At 44.0% G+C, this 22,459-nt stretch overlaps 1 protein-coding gene across 2 annotated transcripts; it reads left to right on the top strand.

Annotated features, from left to right (window-relative positions):
• The first annotated feature begins 1,352 nt into the window (after positions 1-1,352).
• On the top strand, positions 1,353-16,068 carry TCL1A (TCL1 family AKT coactivator A). Of its 2 annotated transcripts, none has more exons than XM_061182857.1 (4): positions 1,353-1,399; positions 14,465-14,635; positions 15,021-15,081; positions 15,700-16,068. In XM_061182857.1, exons 1-3 carry the CDS (start codon positions 1,379-1,381, stop codon positions 15,075-15,077), a joined length of 249 nt encoding a protein of 82 aa, XP_061038840.1. In that variant the 5' UTR covers positions 1,353-1,378; the 3' UTR covers positions 15,078-15,081; positions 15,700-16,068. The 2 variants fall into 2 exon arrangements, with proteins under 2 accessions (XP_061038840.1, XP_061038841.1); XM_061182858.1 differs by lacking the exon at positions 15,700-16,068 and adding an exon at positions 15,585-15,694.
• The last annotated feature ends 6,391 nt before the right edge of the window (positions 16,069-22,459 follow it).

Genomic DNA, 22,459 nt, shown 5'->3' with positions numbered 1-22,459 from the left:
CTTTTCTGGACAGTAGTTTTCCCATTCCAGTATTTCTTAAGTGTCTTCTGTGTGTCAGGTTCCCGTAGGTGCTCAGGATACAAGGAAACAAGAGCAAGTCTCTCCCCTTATGGAGCTTACATTCCCGTGAGGAATTAGAAAAAGAGTAACTTGGAAATCTTCACTGTGAGTAAGGTAATAAATCAGCAAGACTGCTAAGTGGGCTGTGTGGGATCAGACATGATGAATGTATCAAAGCAGAAAAAAGCTACGACCTTCTCCAGCAGTCCTCAGAAACCTGGGAAGAGATCAAACCAACAGCAGAGAGTTGTAAATTAGAATGAGGGGAAAAAACGGCAAATGTTCCAGAAATATATTCCAGTCTCCCAAGGTTACTGCCACAACTGGTTTGTTTAGTTTTAACAAAATGTAGCAATGCCCAGATGAATCCAGTGGTCAGATTTTTGGCACAGATACAAACCAGGAAATGAACAAGATCATAGTGAGGACACAAAGCTTTAAGAAAAATGGCCCTTATGCAGCCTTTGCCATCCTTAGCCCCTCATCCTGATAAGGTCATGTAAATTTAGACAACAGATTAGAAGAAGGAAGATACACAGGCCCTCATTAAGGCGTGGTGAACAGGAAGAGGAGAGAAAGGAACTAAATGCCTTCGGAAGTAAATAGAACTAAAAAGGCACAGGAGTAGGGGGCGTACAAGCTATTAGGGAGATGGCCTGGGTGTTAAAACTTCTTATGAATATTTCCAAAGCATAATATGGTTAATCACTTTACCTGATAAGTCAATAAGAGAAAGCTTATTTATATTTAGTCTACTGTCTTTATGAACTCCAGGACAGATGTCATACTCTGGAGGAGAGATATTTTTCCCTAAAAATGATTTAAGTTGTCCTAAAGGAGAGGGAAAACTTCAGTTATCAAGAATCACAAATCACATGATGGATAATTCTTAATTTTTAGAGTCTTGGACCCTCTTCCTAGAAAAAAGTCGTATATTTCCACACAAATAAAATTGTACATACAATTCCAGGATCCTGGTGCCTAGCTTTGAATTTCAGATTGCAATCTCTGACTCATTTCCCAGCAATGTGAATAAACAGTGTTGCTATTTTTGTTCCACTTTGCCAAAGTTAATGAACCTTCCAGGAAGCCCTCTCTGCAGTTTTATTCTTTAATAATAATGTGCTTAAAATCCATGTTTATAAATATAGTGTAATCTTAGCTAATCTTCCCCAGCTCTATTTCATTGCTGAGTAATTTACATAGGACTAGAATTTATTCACTGATTCGTGGCACCACCAGATGCCCCACCCACTGGAGACATCTGGCCTGATCTCCGCTTCCTTCCATCCTTGCAGGTCTGTTTCCAGATCCCAGCATGCCTCCTGCCCAGGTGCACGTAAGTGTTGAAGCCCTGTGTCCCGCCTCCACCCTCCAATATTGCATCTGTATCAGTCAGGGTTCTCCAAAGAAATAGAACCAATAAGAGCTATCTATCTATTTATCTACCTATTTACTGATTGATCAATCCTTTTGGCTTGTTGACAAGGATTTAAAAAAAATTTATCCTTGATAATTTTTTTACAATGTATTTAGATATCTTTTCCCTTATTTATTCTATTCTGATGACATCAATTGTCTTTAGTTCTGGAAATTTCTCAATTATTTATCAAATACTGCCTCCCTTTTATTCTCTTTTCTCTGCTTCCGGAATTCTTATTAAATAGATATTGGAATTTGTGCATTTATCCTCCAGGTCTCTTAATTTCACACTTCCCAACTTTCAGTCTGTGATACATTTAGGAAGCCAATCTTCCAGGCTTCGATCTTATCTATTCTGCTATTCCAGGTACCTAGTGAGTCTTTAATTTCAACAGTTGCATATTTTGTTTCCAAGATAATAAGAACAAACATTAATTGAGTACTTACTATATGTTAGGAGCTACTCTAAACACTTTACAAATATTAACTATTTAATCTTCATAAAAACCCCATGAAGTAGATGTAATTTTATTATTCCCATCTTCCAAACAACAAACTCAAAGCACAGAGAAGGTAAGGGACTTGGGTTACAGACCCAGTAAGTGACTGATGGAATGTAGATCCAGGCAACCAATTCCAGAGCCTGTGCTTGTACCTCTACAGTACTGCATCTCCAGAATATGATTTAAAAAAAAAAATAACCACTTATACTTGTGTCATTGCCATAAAACACAACCTTACTTTCTGTAGGCATATCAATTATGCTTGTTTTAAATACTGCTTCTGGCTGTTTGGGTTGCTCTGTTCTCTTAGGTGTAAGTTCTTCTGTTTTTTGCCTCTCTTTCACGGTGTGTGTGTTCTTGCACCCTCCTGTGATTCCTTTCTGTGAGTTCATCTCAGAAGTTGTGCTCCCCTGTAAGAGTTTCAGCCGTCCTGGCTTTGGAAATCTATCTGGGGGATGGGCAGAACTTCTATTGGGCTTGTTTCTCTTCTTCTCCAGGGCTAAGGAGTTTGACTGGGTCTCCAGTGGGCAGGGGTGGGGGTCTTCTGCTTATTTATGGACTTCCTGCCCCCCTCCAGGGCACTGCCCCAACTCCTATCCTGAGTACCATTCCTCCAGAGAACAGATGTAATTTTTCCCTTAACCAGGGTGGTGGGTGTGGAGGTGGCAGTGAGATCTTCACGACAGCTGGACCAAACGCCCTGCTGTAAAATTCTAGTTAATCCTTTTGTTGCCACTTCCATTCCCTCCTCCCACTAAGTGTGACCATTTCTGTGCATGGAGCTCCCATCTTGTGACTCACACCTCATTTGGATGTACTTCCTTGTAAGCAGGCTTGCACTGCTTTCTCCTTTGATTGAATTTCTTTTTTCCCTCCACCATTACTCTTCATAAACCCTGAGTCAGTTTTAAAATATCTTTGTAAAGTATCTGGAGTTTGAGGAGAGAGACAAAGAGACAGGGAGAGGTGAAGAAAGGGAGGATGCTGCTTATCTTTTAAGCCACTTTTTGTGTTTTGCTAAACAATTTTTTCAATTTATCATTCTTTTCCATTTTTGTTTGTGGGTCTTGTTTCTTCATGAAAAAAAATACATTTCTTCCCAAGGTCATAGAAGTAGTCTTATGTTTTTCTTGTAATAGTTTTTAAGTTGTATTCTTCACTTGCCTATCCCCCACCAAAAAAAAAAAAAAAAAGAAAAATTGTGGAAATAAAAATAAAACTCCTGAAATGAAAAACTCAGTAGATAGGCTAAACTGCATAATGGATACCAGTAAAGAGTAAATTACTGAACTGAAAAATCAGTCTTAGGAAGTCTCCTGGGATGTATTAGCTAAAAGAGAAGGAAAGAATAAAAATGAGCTAAGACATGGAGGATGAATGCAGAAATATAAACACCTATTTAATAATGCTTCCAAAAGAAGAAAATAAAAAGAATGTGAGACAAACAATAAGTGAAGAAGTAATAGCTGAGAACTTTCTAGATCTAAATAAAAAACAACTTAGGTCTCATGGGCCAGAACTAAGGCATGTGGTCACCCCAAACCAAGAACTACCTTAGAGAAATCAGGATTTACCGATGAGCTGGGTCATCATTACTCCCAGTTACATGAAGAGCTTAGAGGTAGAGACCCCGCAAAATGAGGGTTCTGCAGCATGAAGAAGAAGGGAAATGCGGGCTGGTAGCTAACCTACGGCATTACAGTAACCGCTACACCACAAATGTAGATCATTTCAATAGATGCAAAATAGGCATCCAATAAAATTCCACGTATATGTTTAAAAAAAAAAGCTGAAGAACTAGGAATGGTAGGACATTCTTTAACTGATAAAGCATATCTATCAAAACTTTCAGCTAAGATCACGCTTACTGGTTAAACTTTAGAATTCTTATTAAAGACAGGAACACCTACCATCAACCACTCCTGTTATTTAACATATTTTAACAAACACCAAAAGTCAAGGAGACAGAGAGACCTAGAGACAGAGAGAAAGGGACAGAGGGAGAATAAGGGACAGAGGGAGAGGGAGAGGGAGACAGATAGACAGACATTAGGAAGTATAAGGATTGGAAAGGAAGAGGGAAAAAAAACTATTATTTGCAGATAAACCAACCATCAAAACTAATAAAAGAGCTTAGCAAGGATGCTGGGTGCAAAGTCAACACCAAAATTTTACACCAGAAAGGAGCATAAAAAATACCATTCAACAACAAGAATTTACTATATAGCACAGGGAACTATATTCAATATCTTGTAACAGAATTTTTAAAGAAGAATATATATATATTTGGTGTGTGTATATATATATATTTTTTATATATATATATATTAACCAAATCACTTTGCTGTACACCTGAAACTAACACAATAAATTAACTATAAATCAACTATACTTTAATTTTTAAAAAAGCTTAAAATCTCTAAAAAAACTACCATTCATGCATTCCCTCATGCAATTTTCTGCATGTATGTTATAGGTCAATAAAGAAACAATTTAAGTGTATCCTTTCCAACTTCTAAGGCATAGTTATCTTCTCACTGATACAAACACAGGGAAAATATGTTTCCATTGGCATGCAGTGACAGAGATGGATGCAACAATTCTAAATAAAATGATGGCAAATTAAAAAAATATATACCATTCACAAAAGCAACAAAACTACAAAATATCTAGAAGTAAGCAAAACAAAATATGTAACACTTTTAAAGGAGATATTTCAAAATGTTATTAAAGAATATGAGGTTTTCCTTGAAAAGACAGCCTCTTCAATAAGTGGTGCTGGGAAAACTGGACAGGTACATGTAAAAGTATGAAATTAGAACACTCCCTAACACCATACACAAAAATAAACTCAAAATGGATTAAAGACCTAAATGTAAGGCCAGACACTATCAAACTCTTAGAGGAAAACATAGGCAGAACACTCTATGACATAAATCACAGCAAGATCCTTTTTGACCCAACTCCTAGAGAAATGGAAATAAAAACACAAATAAACAAATGGGACCTAATGAAACTTAAAAGCTTTTGCACAGCAAAGGAAACCATAAACAAGACCAAAAGATAACCCTCAGAATGGGAGAAAATATTTGCAAAGGAAGCAACTGACAAAGGATTAATCTCCAAGATTTACAAGCAGCTCATGCAGCTCAATAACAAAAAAACAAACAACCCAATCCAAAAATGGGCAGAAGACCTAAACAGACATTTCTCCAAAGAAGATATACAGACTGCCAACAGACACATGAAAGAATGCTCAACATCATTAATCATTAGAGAAATGCAAATCAAAACTACAATGAGATATCATCTCACACCAGTCAGAATGGCCATCATCAAAAAATCTAGAAACAATAAATGCTGGAGAGGGTGTGGAGAAAAGGGAACACTCTTGCACTGTTGGTGGGAATGTAAATTGATACAGCCACTATGGAGAACAGTATGGAGGTTCCTTGAAAAACTAAAAATCGAACTACCATACGACACAGCAATCCCACTACTGGGCATATACCCTGAGAAAACCATAATTCAAAAAGAGTCATGTACCAAAATGTTCATTGCAGCTCTATTTACAATAGCCAGGACATGGAAGCAACCTAAGTGTCCATCATCGGATGAATGGATAAAGAAGATGTGGCACATATATACAATGGAATATTACTCAGCCATAAAAAGAAATGAAATGGAGGTATTTGTAGTGAGGTGGATGGAGTTAGAGTCTGTCATACAGAGTGAAGTAAGTCAGAAAGAGAAAAACAAATACAGTATGCTAACACATATATATGGAATCTAAGGAAAAAAAAAAAAAGTCATGAAGAACCTAGTGGCAAGACGGGAATAAAGACACAGACCTACTAGAGAATGGACTTGAGGACACGGGGAGGGGGAAGGGTAAACTGGGACAAAGTGAGAGAGTGGCATGGACATACATACACTACCAAATGTAAAATAGATAGCTAGTGGGAAGCAGCCGCATAGCACAGGGAGATCAGCTCCGTGCTTCGTGACCACCTAGAGGGGTGGGATAGGGAGGGTGGGAGGGAGGGAGACGCAAGAGGGAAGAGATATGGGAACATATGTATATGTATAACTGATTCACTTTGTTATAAAGCAGAAACTAACACACCATTGTAAGGCAATTATACTCCAATAAAGATGTTAAAAAAAAAAAAGAATATGAGGTTTTCCTTAACTGTACAAATTCAATGAACTGCCAGTAAAAATCCCAAAAGTATTCAGAAAAAATACAGACAGGGAGATCAGCTCCGTGCTTTGTGACCACCTAGAAGGGTGGGACAGGGAGGGTGGGAGGGAGATGCAAGAGGGAGGAGATATGGGGATATAAGTATATGTATAGCTGATTCCCTTTGTTATAAAGCAGAAACTAACACACCATTGTAAAGCAATTATACTCCAATAAAGATGTTAAAAAAAAAGAAAAAATACAAAGATGCAAAAGTACAATTTTGAAAAAAGAACAAAGAGGGAAGACCTATCCCATCAAGTATTTCAAATTCAAATTTGTAATAATTTTTTGTGTGGTTTTACCTTAGTAACAGTCAAATGGGACAGAACAGAGTCCAGAAACAGACTCATTTGTACATGGGAACTTCATATTTAATAGGGGCGCTGTCAGGGACTTCCCTGGAAGTCCAGTGGTTAGGACTCTGTGCTTCCAATGGAGGGGGCGTAGGTTCGATCCCTGGTCGGGGAACTAAGATCCCACACGCTGTGTGGTGTGCCCAAAACAATAAAATAATTCTATTTTAAAAATTTCTGCTGTCAGAAATCTTGTGTGGAAGGATAAATTATTCAGCAGTCTTTGGGAGATTGACTAAAAGTTTGGAAAAATTAAGATACAACTAGATTCTGACCTAGCACACAAAATAGACATATTAGTATATACATACTATATTTATATACCTCATGTAAAAATAAGTCTCCCATGCTGTTAATTGATGAGAATTCCATTTAAAATATCCTAAAATTGAAAAGCTAGGTCAAGAGATATTGTGCAAATGGGACAGAGGACATTTTCAGTATGAAAACTAAAAGCACTATACAGTTAATATATTTATCTCAGTTTATATATGTTAGAAGCATGAAGATGAAGAGCCACTTTTCTAGGAGGAATAAAGAGAAATGCAAAATATTTTTCTGAGGTCAAATTAATGCAATCAAACTAAATTAAAGAAGAACTGAGGGTGGAGCGAAAAGAACCATGCTGATGGGCAGCCCCAGCGACAGGGTGGGTACAATACCCAACGTGTGGAGTAATCCCATGCTGGAAAAGGGCTTCGGATACAAATTTAGGTAAGTTTTAACCTGTCTCCGGGCAAATGGGAGCCCCATTTCTAGCTCAAAGTGTCCGTTACAATTCTCTTGATACTACATGCTGCGCACTCCCCCAGTTTGTCAGGGTCAACCATTTTGTGTGTTTTGAGTAGGGGTTACGGGTGTTTGCTTTTGCAGTTGTGTTGTGTGTGTATTGGGTTAGCATAGGACCTTGTTACTTGGAGGTGGCTCATAGACTATCTGTGTCAGCCTCACCTTGGAGCTTGTTAGAAATTCAGGATCTCAACCCAACTCTCTCCAATTAGAATCTGCATTTTACCAAGGTCGCCATATACACCTTAGAGTCTGGGAAGTGCTTAAAACTTAAAGAAAACTCTGTTAAAGTTTAGAGAGAGACAGTAGCCATGCAAGGATTAAAGCTATGATCAGTCCCTGAGTTTTACTTAGTATATCCTTGTCTCAGATTCTCCATTAACCTAGAGACAAAATTTCATCCCTATGGGTTAAAGCTATAAAATCCCTTTTACCCTGAGCTCACTTAGTCATCAGCCTTAATGATCTAAAATATGGCCCAGGTGTAGGAATTAACAAGAACTACAACAAAACACTCCAGGCAATTAGCATGGAGGCAGCTTGTATATTTCACACAATGGCGACATCTCAGACCCTCACAATCCTAATAATCTTGGTGTTATGGTTCCCTGTACACAAAAGACTGGAAGCAGCAAATTAAAAGCAGAGCCTAGGAAAGGGAGAGCAGGCTTGGGGTGAGGCTCAGAATGAGAACTGACAGTAGAAAGAATGGCTTTAACATTTTCACGGTTATTTAGTTTTATAAGTCTTGGTCATACCTCAAAAACAGTAAGTCAGATCTTAGAGAAGTGGTTCTCAACCCTGGCTGCCCTTTAGACTCACCTGAGGAATCCTTTAAAAAATAAAACCCAAAGCCTCCGTCTCAGAGATCCTGGTCTCATTGCTCTGGGGTGGAGTCCAGGCACAGGTATTTTATGAAAGCTTCCCAGGTGATTCTAATAAACAGCCAGGGTTGTAATCCATTAGCTTAGTGGTTTGGAGCCACTCACTGTAGGGCCCAGAGCATCCATCTAGCTTGGCTCATCCATTACAGAAGTGTGGAGATGGGGCCAAGACAGCAAAGGATTTGCTAAGTTCATACGTGACAGAGGCAAAGTCAAAACGGGCTCCAAGTCAGGACATGTGTCAGTTAAGGATGCTATTTAAAAAATGAGTCAACATAATTGCTTTGTGTTACTTTCTATATGAAAGTTACTTTCTTTTTTTTTTTAATGAAGTCTTTTTTTTTTCTTTTTTTTTTTTTAAATTTATTTATTTATTTTTGGCTGTGTTGGGTCTTCGTTTCTGTGCGAGGGCTTTCTCTAGTTGCGGCAAGCGGGGGCCACTCTTCATCGCGGTGCGCAGGCCTCTCACTATCGCGGCCTCTCTTGTTGCAGAGCACACAGGCTCCAGACGCGCAGGCTCAGTAATTGTGGCTCACGGGCCCAGATGCTCCGCGGCATGTGGGATCTTCCCAGACCAGGGCTTGAACCTGTGTCCCCTGCATTGGCAGGCAGATTCTCAACCGCTGCGCCACCAGGGAAGCCTGAAAGTTACTTTCTATATGAAATTTCAGCTTGATTATCCTCAGGGAGCTTGCAGACCAACAAAGGCCAGAGTTGGAAAGGAGCACAGAACTCTAAAGCTAGGCTGGCTGGCCGTGAGCCCTAAGATGCAGCAGATAACATGCTGAAGGGGCTCCCCTGTCTCTGAGACCCCACAGGAGGTATGTTTTCCCTCTCATGGAATTTCCATAAAGAAGGCTCAGGTCTCCAACAGAAGCTGCTCGATGAACTCCACAGTCATGCTTATTTCACTCATCATTTTTTGGACCCGCTTCTCAAATGATTTTCTAAATCCTACACAAGAATGATGTATACTCCCATTCAATGTTAAGAAGCCCTCGTGTGGAACTGAAGAAGTATATTATTCTTTCAAAATGGGGGTGGGAGGAGAGGGGGAATCATATTCCCAGAACATTCAGAAGCGTATCCAGCCAAATGAGTTTGATCCTTGGTCCATTATTTGTGGCCTCTTAGAAAAGCAGAACGAGTGCTAATGAAATCAGCAGACCCAGTGGCATTGTGGGTCCTGGAGCCATCCATGTGGCTGAGTCAGTGGCCACAATGGCTCCTGGGTGCCCCCTTCCCTTGCCACAAGAGGTCATCCCAGCAGCACTGTTTAAGCTGGACTTGCTCTCGTTTTTGACCTCAAAGCTCAGGACCGGGCTGAGACTTCCTCAACAGAGTATATGACCATATTATCTTGCTCCCAGTGGCTATCTGGGTCCAGAATTAAGAACCATTCACAGGGAAAGCCGCCTGAAAGCCACAAGTCTGAATATTAAATAGTAGCACCATTACGGGCTGCAGTGGTAAAGAGGTTTGCTGGGCTCATGTCACCTGCCTCCACTCCCAACTTTACTTGGCTTTTGTCTTCTATTTTGTGTTCATGGTAAATATAATTATATCTCCATTACCTTAGGCCACCTCAGCACCTTCCTGGGAATTAGGCTGTCTGGTTAGGCAGAGAAGCAGATACATACCTTTGCTGACAGAGGGATCAGGTGTTAAGCTCATTTTCACTTGTGAGACATTTCAAAAGATCATAAATTATTTTCTTAGTGCCTAGTCAGAGAGACAAGGAAGAGCTGGAAGGTGAGGCACCAAACTGCTACTACCACTGGTATCGTTTGAGCAACGAGGCTGGAGCTCATTTTACATGTTTTTCGTATTTTATTTTCTTAATTGCCTTAATGGGCATGTGGTACAGCAAAATGAAGTGAAATTGTTTTCCTTGTTTGATGTAATTTACAGAGAAATGTTTGATTCTAGAGCCCAGGGACTTTATTTATTTATTTATTTTTGGCTGTGTTGGGTCTTCGTTTCTGCGCTAGGGCTTTCTCTAGTTGTGGCAAGCGGGGGCCACTCTTCATCGCAGTGCTCGGGCCTCTCACTATCGCGGCCTCTCTTGTTGCGGAGCACAGGCTCCAGTCGCGCAGGCTCAGTAGTTGTGGCTCACGGGCCTAGTTGCTCCGCGGCATGTGGGATCCTCCCAGACCAGGGCTCGAACCCATGTGCCCTGCATTGGCAGGCAGATTCTCAACCACTGCGCCACCAGGGAAGCCCCCTAGGGACTTTTCAAATCCATTGATCTTGGGGTGGAGGGAGGGGTTTCTTTTTAAGCATTCATTTTGAACGATGTTTTCACTAATGAATTCAAAGACTATAAAGGGAAAAACCCATGTTTCTTCACGACCATGTTTCAGAATAGCTATTAGATGACCACAGCATCATCAATGAGTGGAAAACGTGTTGGGGAGAGGGAAGGGGGGGCTTCAAGAGCTGCAATTTACCAAGGAAACTGACTTTGGTGCCCAGATCCACAGGCTGGCAGTGGTGCCGTGAACCTGGGAGAGGCCAGGCTTCGTTCAGGCTTGCACCATCTCTTCTGATCCCAGATGTGCAGGGGCCCTGGCTCTGGGTGGCCAAATGTCGACTGTGAGCTCCAAGCAGAGGCTCCGAGTCCCAGTCTCGAGCAGCCACACATAGTGGCTGTCTCGGACAGCGGGGCACGGGTGTCGAGGGGAGCGGAGGACGCAGGTGCCTCCTGACAGAAGAAAAGGCCAAAGCCACAGACCCGAGTGCCTCCCCAGCAGTGGGGAGTAGGGGATGGAGGGCGAGGCTGGCTGGCTGTGGGTATGGAGGAAGTCCTGGGTCTGTGGGGCTGGATCTGCCCTCCTAGACGCTGCCAGGGTCTCAGGGCACAAGGCAGGCCTCGGTGCAGGGTCAGATCCTGTTGTGCCCTGTCGCTTCGGCACGGCCCTCCGCCCCGCCCCGCCCCGCCCCGCCCCGCCCTGCCCCGCCCCGCCCCGCCCTCCTCCCGCTGCGCCCCGCCCCGCCCCGCCCCGCCGCTTGGGGGCGCCCGCGCACCGTCCCATTATAAAGCATCGAGGTTACGTAGCCCGTGGACCAGCGAGAAGCCCGGAGAGGCTCCAATCATTGCTTCCTAGACCGCTCGCGGCACCATGGGAGAGCTCCCTTTCTTCAGGGCGCACACGGCCTTGCACCCGGACCACCTGTGGATCTGGGAAAAGGCCGTGTATGTGGACGAGAACCAGCGCACCTGGCTGCCCGTAACCATCGAGGTACAGCCGCTTTGGGGTCGGGCGCGCGGGGCAGCATGGGCGTCCCATCCGTGGCCCGGGCTCTGGAGCCGGGTCGCCCCAGGCCGTGCAGGCCCTGGAGGAGCCCCTCACATGCCGCAGGGCGAGGGCGGCGGGGAGGCTCAGAAGGGCAGGTCCACCCAGGGCGGCCGGGGACTCACAGATGAAACCACTTTGCACTGAGCGCAAGGATGAGCGATTCTCCGGGCCGGGAAGGAGGGTGGGAGAAACACAGAGAAAGGCACGTTGGCCAAAGGATGGGGACCCAGTGTGTCTGGAGTGTATGAAGATGATCTTGAGTTAAATAAGACTTCTCTGGGCCTCAGGGTTCTAATCCATAAAATGGGAATAATCTCCAAAGTAAGTGATTCACACACGTGGCCAATTATCAAAATCTCCATAGATGAGCCCCAGAAATCTGTATTTTGAAAGAACCCTCAACAGATTATGATCAACCAAGTTTGGGAACCACTGCTATAGAGTTTGGAATATTTCATACCTCCTCTATGCTTTGGAAGAAACAAACTTCACAAGGCATATAGTAGTATAAAAGCCAGTATTGAATAGACATTGACTTTGTTTTATGTGTAATGTCTTAAGATGGATCTTTAGTTAATTTTTTTTTTTTTAAGAAATACAACTCTCTTACAGCACTTTCCATCGGAGCATGGGTTTCCTCAAACAAACTTAGATGAAAAATGTTGAAACTTTCCATATATAAACCAAAGAAAGAACGTATAAAAGAAAAATTTAAATGTCGTATTAGAACATTTATGTAATGTAATAGCAGGACAGCAAAAAGTTACTGAGAGTGACTGTGTTCCCATTTTATAGATGAAGAAACAGAGGCATAAAAATGTAAATCTGTTCAAAGTAGTGCTGCTTGTAGGTAATGGGGTTGGGATTCCAGACTCATAACAACCATCTAAACTTTGCATCTTTATTGGCTTTTAAGATTTTGAAATACATATTTATATACACATATATACTTTTAAAAATCAAGTCAAATATTCACTGTAAGTCAAGTATTTGAGGAAAATTTAAGTGAATACCTTTTTTTAATCTCTGGTTGGGACGTATCTTCTTCAACATGATGCTGAAACTGCGAAGCAGAGTTTTTCACCTAATCATTATAAATTCTGGACAAAACATAACACTTCAGCAAACCATGGGGCAGGATTTTTCCCACATAATTTAAAGGACCAGTATTCTTAATATGTAAAGATTTACATAAGTCAACGAGAGAGATGAATAAACAAACGTAAAATGGTTAAAGGATATGGAAGGCTATATACTAACACAGCAAGAATGGTGATTTCCACACTTACACCTTGCAGGATGATCTGAATTATTTTTTAACAGTGAGTTCTAATTTATTTCATAGACAAAAATTTTGAAAAGCTATTTCCACTTTGGAAAAATAATCATTGAACAAAGATAAGAGTCCAATTTTTATGCCAAGCAGGATTCTAGGCTGTGGGATTTTGCAGTGAATGTGATTAAATCTCACTGCTTGTGAAGCTGACATTCTGCTGGGGGAGAAGGACAGCAAACTAATTGAGGCCGGTGGTAAGTTCTGTAGGATAACTACAGTGGGAGGGCAGGCAAGAATGAGTGGGGTGGGGTCTTCAGGCAAGTCCCCTCCAGAGTTTTGTTTGTTTGTTTGTTTTTAATTTATTTTTTTGGCTGTGTTGGGTCTTCGTTGCTGTGCTCAGGCTTTCTCTAGTTGTGGCGAGTGGGAGCTACTCTTCGTTGCGGTGCACGGGCTTCTCATTGTGGTGGCTTCTCTTGTTGCAGAGCATGGGCTCTAGGCTCGTGGGCTTCAGTAGTTGTGGTTCCCAGGCTGTAGAATGCAGGCTCAGTAGTTGTGGTGCACAGGCTTAGTTGCTCCATGGCATGTGGGATCTTCCCGGACCAGGGCTCGAACCCGTGTCCCCTGAGTTGGCAGGCGGATTCTTAACCACTGCGCCACCAGGGAAGCCCTCCCCTCCAGAGTTTTAATTTGCATGTGCCTGCCACACTTTGCCCATCATTTTCTTTGAAACCTTCCTGGACATCTGTTTGGGGCATGCCTCTTATGTATATCGCAGAGTTGGATTTTGCTGACATTTGTCTTTATAGACATACATTTGAGCAGAGACCTGCCTTAAAAAAAGGGTGTGAGCCCTTCATGGATTTAGGGGAGAATGTTCCAGGCAGAGGACAGCAGGTGTGAGAGATTTCTGGGTGTGTGCACGTCCCAGACACGGCGAGGAGGCCTGTGTGGCTGGAATGGGTGGAGGGTCCAGGATGGAACAGAAGGAGATGAGACAGGGAGCTGCTCTGGGGGCCTTCGGGCCGTGGTGAAGATTTCAGTTCATCTGCCTGCGATTGGAAGGTGTCGGAGGGCAGCCAGCAGGGGAGTGACGTGACTTTTAGGTGCACACCTGGCTGCGGTGCTGAGTCTCGGCTGTGGGCCACAGGGCCGAGACGGCGGCAAGTTGGGCAGTTGTCACAGTAGCCCAGCGAGAGGCGATGAAACAGGAACAGTGGCGGAGATGGTGAAAAGTGGGCTGTCACCTGATTCTGGGGTCCGGGGAGATCTTGTTTAAAAGGGGTTGTATGATAAAGAAGAATCCAAGAAAATCCCCCATCAGCTGAAATAGGCACCAGACTCCATAGTTACAGAAGCTCCGGGGCCCCATGGCATACCCTGGCAACTAGGCATTTGTCACGAAGTGGCCCTTTTGTGGCCCTGTCTGGGTATCTAGACCCATTCGAGTGCTGGTCATCTCGGCCCAGCCAGAGTCCCTGAGAGGAGCGTGCCTGGCTTAGGGATTGGAGCTTCTGGAAACAGTGACCACCAGCATCTTAGATGCGGGCTGGGCTGGGTGGGCGGCAGGATGGACCGTGGGTATTTGTGCCTGCAGGGCCGTGAAGGTGTGCCCTGCCCCTCTCTTCTCTTCAGATAGAAAGTAGCCTCCAAGTCCTCATGCGTCAGGAAGATGTGCCCCTGGGGGATCCCGTGTGCCCCAGCCGGCTGGGTCCGTACCTGCTGCCCGTCATGTGGCAGCTCTACCCCGGACGAAGGTACCGAGGCTCAGACTCCAGTTTCTGGCGCATAGTGTACCACATCGAGGCAAGTGTGCGCTTCTCCGGGGACCCGTCAGGTCATCGTGGGTGGCCCTGCTCCCCTTCCCCCATGTCTGGCCTCTGTGGTCTATCTGCTCCCTCCATTTCTGTACCGGAAGCTAAAAAAATGGAGGGACTTTACAAGTGCAGATTTTTAAAGGACCAGATTGGAGAGACGTTAGAAGCGAATGACCAACCGCCCTCGGGGGTCTCCAGCGGAAGCTCCTGGGTGGCAGGAGCCTCTGTGGCGGGCAGTCCCAGGGTGAAGGCTGGTGGGAGGAGGGGCCCCTGGGGTCCCCCCCATGCAAGTTCCCTCCTGCCACTCCAAGCCCAGGGGCCGGGAGGGGAAGGAGAATCCCAGACTCTGGCCTCCAGCTCGTTCTCTCTCACAGTTCGGCGACACGGAAGACATGCTCCTGGAGCAGATGCCAGACCCAGAGTATGCGTGACGAGGTGAGCCCCCGGGGCCAGGTCAAGAAGAGGGAACGCCCCTCCTTCCCTCTGTGAAGGCAGAACTGACCCCCACCCCCCGACTGCGCTGCCCTGCCCTGCGACAGTCCCCAGGGTTGGGGACCAAGGCTCTCTCCTTTAACACCTCAGGAGCCAATCATTTTTAGGCCCCCTTAATATTAGGGGCACACAGCTGCACGGTGCTTTACAGGTGTGGGCACTGTCCCTTGATCTTCGCATCAACCAAGCTGGGTAGTATTTAACTTTACAGGTTATAAAAAGGGGTTTTGAGAAGCACAATGACTGGTCCAGATCACAGAGCCAGGTTTCAGATCTGGGTCTCCAGACACCAAGCCGCTGGCTCGGACGCAAGGCCTCGGCTCTGGAGACCAGCACCGACCACCCAGCTCCCCCATCCAGACTCATCCCGGCAGCTCCACTCCCACCCACCCCGCACCCTGCCCCTTCCTCCCCTTTGCCCTTGACCCTGTCTTCTCTTGTCCCAGGTCCTGCAGCTCCCATCTCCTCCCGCCCCCTGAGCCCCACGCCTGCCGCGACGATGTTCCTGCTTGTGTTCACCTTCGTGTACCACCCCTGTGTGTTCTGCTCCGCCACACCCAGGTCCAGTGGGGAAGGACGGGCAGAGGATGAGCCCCCCACACGGGAACTGCCTGCCGGAGAGGACGTGCGTGGGTACAGCTTCCTCCACGTGCCCCGCCGTACCCGTGTCTCCGGCTTTCTCAGCTGCCCGATGGTCTTCAGCCTCTGTCTCCGTTCTGTCCCTCCCAGCAACTAGTGTCACATCCTGCCTGCCCTGGGCTGCTTCCCATTCTGTCACCTCAGCTCCGTGTCCTTCCGGCCACAGGGAATGGGACCTACTCGCCCGAGCCTGGTCTCTGAGCCCCTGGACCAGCTGTCTCCTGTGGTGCCGGCCCACACGTGACTACGCCTCGGCCAGCGCCCCCGGCCCCAGCAGCCTCGAGTGCGGTTCACGGGAAGGCCTGAGGAGGGCCCAGGTCTGTGCTCAGGACTCAGAAGCCTGCCGGTCAGCGGTCCCCAGCCTGGGATGTGGCAGGAGGCTGGGCAGGCGAGCGCTGTGGACAGGCCCTCGGGTTGCCCACCTGTAGAAGCATAGAGGTTGGAGGTCCCCCTGTTTTACAGGTGCCCGCAGACCTGGATGTTATGAGGTTGTATGTAGCGTGAACACTTTGTAATGTGGATTGATTAAATGTAAGACAATTCATCTAACTTTGTGCCGGACCAGCTTCTATCCTTGACCCAGATTCTAGTGGAGAGAATCAGGAGCAGGTGGTCACTGAGTAAGAATATTTGAAACGGAAAGAATATTCGTGGATTTACTATATATTTTTTTACTTTGGAGATAAGGTTGGAATTTTTTTTTTTCCATATAATCCAAATGCTCAAAAGCCCGGTGTTCTTAGAGGTATAATTTTGAGAACCATTGGAATAAGTGACCTCAGAAAGTCTCGGTCAGCATCTCCTGGTATTCAAGACCCCCCCACCCCCGGCCCCGTCCTCCTCACCCTCCTGGCCCAGCCAGCTCTAGCTCCTCTGTCCTCACCTGGGTAGTTCCAATCCCAGCAGGAGTCCCTCCTCCCTGAAACTGTACCCAGCCATCCAACCAGAGTCCCTTCCCTACTTCCTGTGCCCCGCAGTCAACAGCCCAGCCCCGGAAGCCGCCTGCTTCCTTCTCAAGATCCGCTGCCCCTCGTCTACCTTCTGAACAGGTAAGCAGGACCTCAGGTATTACAAAGGGATGCCTTCCAGTCGAAGGAATCCGTTCTGTGTGGAATACTGCTCCTCTCCACTTAGTGTGACTTTATAGCTCTTCATCACAGAGCGATGTCAGGGTAATGACACAAATAGGTTGTTAGGTATCTAATATGAGAATTATATAAGAAAATACTGCTTTTCCTATTTTTTATTCTCTGATGCCAGTCTTCTTACTCGGCGCTAGACAGATAAGCGTCGGGTACCACACGTGCCAGGGTGTGCATCTTTTATCATTTTAACCCTATCGCCTTGCATGGTGCTTGGCAGTGTAAAAGTTTGGTCTGTCGAAGTGTCAAAACATCAGAGCAGGAGGAACATCAGTGATCAGCCAGTGGCCTCATTTTAGGAACAGGTCCAGGAAGAGGAAGGTTCTCATTTGGGGCTAAATGCTTGTGTCCCCCAAATTCATATGTTGACGCCTTAACCGCCAACGTGTGTATTTGGAGGTGGGACCTTTGGGAGGTGATTAGCGTGAGAAGAGGTCCTGAGGATGGGGCTTTCATGATGGAATTAGTGCCTTTTTAAGGAGAAGAAGAGAGAAAGGTCTCTCTCTTCACGTGCACACACCCAGGAAATGCCAGGTGAGGACACAGCGGACAGACAGCTGTTAACAAGCCAGGAGGAGGCCCTCACCAGACACTGGATCTGCCAGCACCTTAATGTTGGACTTCCAGCCTCAGAACTGTGAGAAATAAACATCTGTGCTTTAAGCGGCCATCACCACACCACATGGTGTCTGTGGTGGTCTGTTACAGCAGCCCGAGCAGACCAAGACAGTTCTTGTGCAAACTTCTCTTGTTCACGAAACTTTGGCCATCACCGTGAACTCTCCTGAGAGCTGCAGATATGGCAGTGAACAAAGCTAAGCCGCTCTCATGCAGCTTTCATTCTGGAAAAAGAAGAACAAGAAGCTTGGAACGTGCAAAATCCTACAACGAAAACAGAACACAGTAACCTGGTAGCGAGTTAGGTCAGGTGGTGAAGGAATTCCCACCTCTGTAGGTGGCCTTTAAGATCGAACCTTGAAAATGAGAGGGATCTAGATTCTTCTTAAATCAGGGAGGAGAGTCCCGGGACGAGGAGATGCAAGTGCTGTGCAGGTTTAATTTGCTACGGAGGGCTTCCCTGGTGGCACAGTGGTTAAGAGTCCGCCTGCCAGTGCAGGGGACGGGTTCGAGCCCTGGTCCGCGAAGATCCCACGTGCTGCAGAGCAACTAAGCCCACGCGCCACAACTACTGAGCCTGCGCTCTAGAGCCCACGAGCCACAACTACTGAAGCCTGCGCGCCTAGAGCCTGTGCTCCGCAATGAGAGAAGCCACCGCAGTGAGAAGCCTGCGCACCGCCATGAAGGGCAGCCCAGGCTCGCCGCAACTAGAGGAAGCCCGCGTGCAGCAACGAAGACTCAACACAGCCAAAAATAAATAAATAAAATTATTTTAAAAAAAAATTTGCTATGGAAATTGAAACAGCAAAAGATTTTCTTCTCACTAAAAGAAAATGCTCTTTTATGAGCATAAGTGGCCCTAATAAATTAACTATAAATGCGATGCAGAATCTCAGTTTTCCACAACAAGAATGACTTTGGGGCTGTGGCTGAGACAGCTGGGCGGACAGTGGTGGTGCTGAGGTGGAGGAGGTGTGGGCTCAGGCAGAGCAGAAACATCCAGAGTTATGTTGTACCTGCATGAGGTTTGAGATGCTTGTGGCACCTCCAGTTGGCGAGTCGATAGACTGTTGATTGAATATGGATCTAGAACTCAGGTCAGGACTAAAAATATCAATGTAGAAATCATTAAGATATCAATAGCAGTGAAAGCCAGGGGCCTGACCTAGGTCCCTCTTGGAGAGATGGTGGCATCTTTGAAACCGTGGAAGCAAGTGTTTCCAGAGGGCCGCCGTGGTGGGCTGGGGAGCACGCTGATGAGGGGCTGAATAGAGAGAAGTGAGTATCAGATTTGGCCACACGGAGGCTGGTGGTGACACTGTCAGGGAAAGTTTGCTGTGACAGGGGCATGGCCCAGTTGGGGTAGGCGTAGGAGGGAAGGGGAGGTGAGGAGGGGCAGCCCTTGCTAGGAGCTTTGCTGTGGAGGAGTGTGGCGTCGAGGGGGCTTCAGTGGGAGGTGATGGGGCCCATGCGTGCAGCCCAAGGAAAAGGTCAGCAGAAAGGACAAGCTGATGAGGCAGAGCAGAGAGGCTGTAGTCAAAGGACCAGCATTCCTGAGGAAGCTGAGCGAGATGGACCCAGGCACAAATGTATGTTGGCATCTGACAAAGAGCTTGAGCCGTGATCAGCATCACGCCAGTCTTGTTTCATTTCCGCCCATACAAAGTTGGGGTTTGTGTTTTTGCTGAAGTATTTTAAAGGCTTTATAATTTCACTCACAAGTATTTTATTATGTATCTCCACAGAGAAAACTTTTTATTCCTGATAGCCACAATATCATTGTCACCCCTAACAAAATTAACTATAATTCCTCAATACATTCAAAGCCCAGTCTGTTTGCACATTTCCCCAGTTGTCGCAAATGTCTTTCTGCAGCTGGTTTAAGTCAAGACTCAAGACTGCGTGTGGTTGACGCGTCTCAAGTCTCTTGTGATCTATAACCCGCTTCCTTCCTTAGAACAAACCAGATAAACTGTCCTGTAGACTTTCTGGATTTGGTGGACGGCATCCCAGAATGTCCTTTAATATGTTTCTCTTCCTCTTATTTCCTGTCTTTAGAGACTTGATTAGATTCTGGTTTAATTCTTTGGGCACAGATACCCACAGGTGGTGCTGTATGCTGCTCATTGCATCAGGTCAGGATGCGCATGATGTCAGGGTACCACTCTGGGTAAGACTGATCTATCATCCGTCGTGACGTTCGTCATCAACCTGTCATCTGCGCCTTTGGCATCTTTATGATGTGCCATCATCCTATCCAAGAATATGGTCTTCTCTTTGATTTAATTATACATTTGTGTCTTTCAGGAATGTTTTGTAGTTTTAATCATAAAAGTTTTGCATATTCTTTTTTTTTCGTTTTTTTATTTATTTGGCTGTGCCAGGTCTTAGTTGCGGCACGCAGTATCTTCGTTGTCACGTGCAGGATCTTTTTTTTTAACATCTTTATTGGAGTATAATTGCTTTACAATGGTGTGTTACTTTCTGCTTTATAACAAAGTGAATCAGCTATACATATACATATATCCCCATATCTCCTCCCTCTTGCGTCTCCCTCCCACCCTCCCTATCCCACCCGTCGAGGTGGTCACAAAGCACCGAGCTGATCTCCCTGTAAAAGTTTTGCATATTCTTGTTGAAACTATTCTCAGACATTTAATTTACTTTTTGTTATTGTAATGGTGTCTTCCCTTTCATTATATCTTTTAATAGGATATTGCTTGAGGGGTGTATGTGTATGTGTGTGTGTATAAAATAGCTGTTATTTTCTGTATGTCAATTTTATATTCTGCTATATTACTAAAATATCTTATTATTTTTTAAATTGAAATATAGCTGATTTACAATATTGTGTTAGTTCGGGTGTGTAACAAAGTGATTTGGTTATACATATATGTATATATCTATATTCTTCTTTCAGTTTTTTTCCATTATAGTTTATTACAGGATATTGAATATAGTTCCCTGTGATATACAGTAAATCCTTGTTGTTCATCTGTTTTATATATGGTAGTGTGCATCTGTTAATCCCATACTCCCAATTTATCCCCCCCCCCCACTTCCCCTTTGGTAACTGTTTTCTATGCCTGTGAGTCTGTTTCTGTTTTGTAAATAAGTTCATTTGTATTAGTTTTCAGATTCCCCATATAAATGATATCATATAATATTTATCTTTTTCTGTCTGACTTCACTTAGTATGAAAATTTCTAGGTCCATCCATGTTGCTGCAAATGGCATTATTTCATTCTTTTTTTATGGTTGAGTAATATTCCATTGTATGTATATATACCACACCTTCTTTATCCATTCATCTGTTGATGGACATTTAGGTTGCTTCCATGTCTTGACAGTTGTAAATAGTGCTGCTGTGAACATTGGGCTGCATGTGTCCTTCTGAATTAGAGTTTTTGTCTTTTCTGGATATGTGCCCAGGAGCGGGATTGCTGGATCATATGGCAACTCTATTTTTAGTTTTTTAAGGAACCTCCCTACTGTTTTCCATAGTGGCTGCACCGATTTACATTCCCACCAACAGTGCAGGAGGGTTCCCTTTTCTCCACACCCTCACCAGCTAAAATATCCTACTATTTACAGTAGTTTTAATTTATTCTTTGGGTATTCCAGATACATGGTGATAGCATCTGCAAATAGAGATATTATTACCTCTTCCTTTTTAACTCTTATTGTTGTAGTTCCTTTTTCTTGTCTAACATCTCCAAAGCTATCGTAAGTAGTAATAGGCAGTCTTTTATTTTCTTAACTTTATTGGGAAGGCCTCTGGAGTTTCCCTGTTAAGTATGATCCTGTCTTTGCAGCTTAAATATTTATATTTTATCAAGTTAAACAAGTATCTTTCAATTCCTATTTTAGAATTTTTAACTTGAACAGGTATTGAATTTTGTTACATGCCTTTTGAAGTCTAAGGAGATGATTAGATGATACTTTTATTAAACTCTGTTAGTATTATATTGATATTAGGGTATTGACTCTTTCTTACATTCCTGGAATGAACCACACTTGATCGTGATGAATAATGCATTAATGTATTGGTGGATCTCTTTGCTAATATTTTATTTTAAATTTTTGCATCATAGTTAAAATGGTCTGAAATTTTTTCTTTTTTCCCCCCTCTCAATCTTTGTCAGATTTTGGCATCAAAGTTATATTCACTTCATAAAAATAACTTAGAGGCTTTTCTTTTGTTCCACCCTGTAATACTGTAAACTGCATTAGGATTATCTTTTTTTTTTAGCTTGGGAGAATTCCATTCAAGCCTGGTGCTTTTTTGGAAGGAGCACTTCTTCTACAACTTCCTGTTTCTTCTATGGAAATTGGCTGTTTAAGCTTTTTATCTATACTGGATTCAACTTTGGTTAAATAAATTTTCCTAGAAAAGTATCCATTTCAGCTAGGTTTTATATTTTATTTTCATAGTTATTCAAAATAGTCTCAGGAATTTTAATATTCTCTCTGGATTATTATTGCCCCTTGTCATTTCTTATTTTGTCTTTTTTGTGCTTTATCCCATTTAGTAAAATTAGGTTTGTCTATTTTATTTCCCAAAAAGCCAACTTTTTGACTCATTTATTAATTCTGTTGTTTTGTTCGTTTGTTTTCTATATCATTGATGTCTGTTTTTATCTTTAATTCTTTAGTTATATATTTGTTTGTTTCTGTTGTCCCTTTTCTAGCTCTTTTGAGTGTTTATTTTCTTTTTAAATTTTTATATAGATATTTTATGTAACAGCTTTACTAAAATGTAATTGACGTACCATACAATTCACTCTTTCAAAGCGTACAATTCAGTTGTTTTTAGTATATTCACAGAGTTTTACAACCATCACCATGGTTGCCTATTCTGGATATTTCATATAAATGTCATCATACAGTATGTCTTCTTCTGTGACTGGATTCTTCAGCAT

Source organism: Eubalaena glacialis, chromosome 2 (genome assembly GCF_028564815.1).
Source record: "Eubalaena glacialis isolate mEubGla1 chromosome 2, mEubGla1.1.hap2.+ XY, whole genome shotgun sequence".
In the NCBI taxonomy this organism is placed as follows: Eukaryota; Metazoa; Chordata; class Mammalia; order Artiodactyla; family Balaenidae; genus Eubalaena; species Eubalaena glacialis.
The sequence above is the reverse complement of the archived record's forward strand: the minus strand, read 5'-3'. Positions and strand labels throughout refer to the sequence as shown.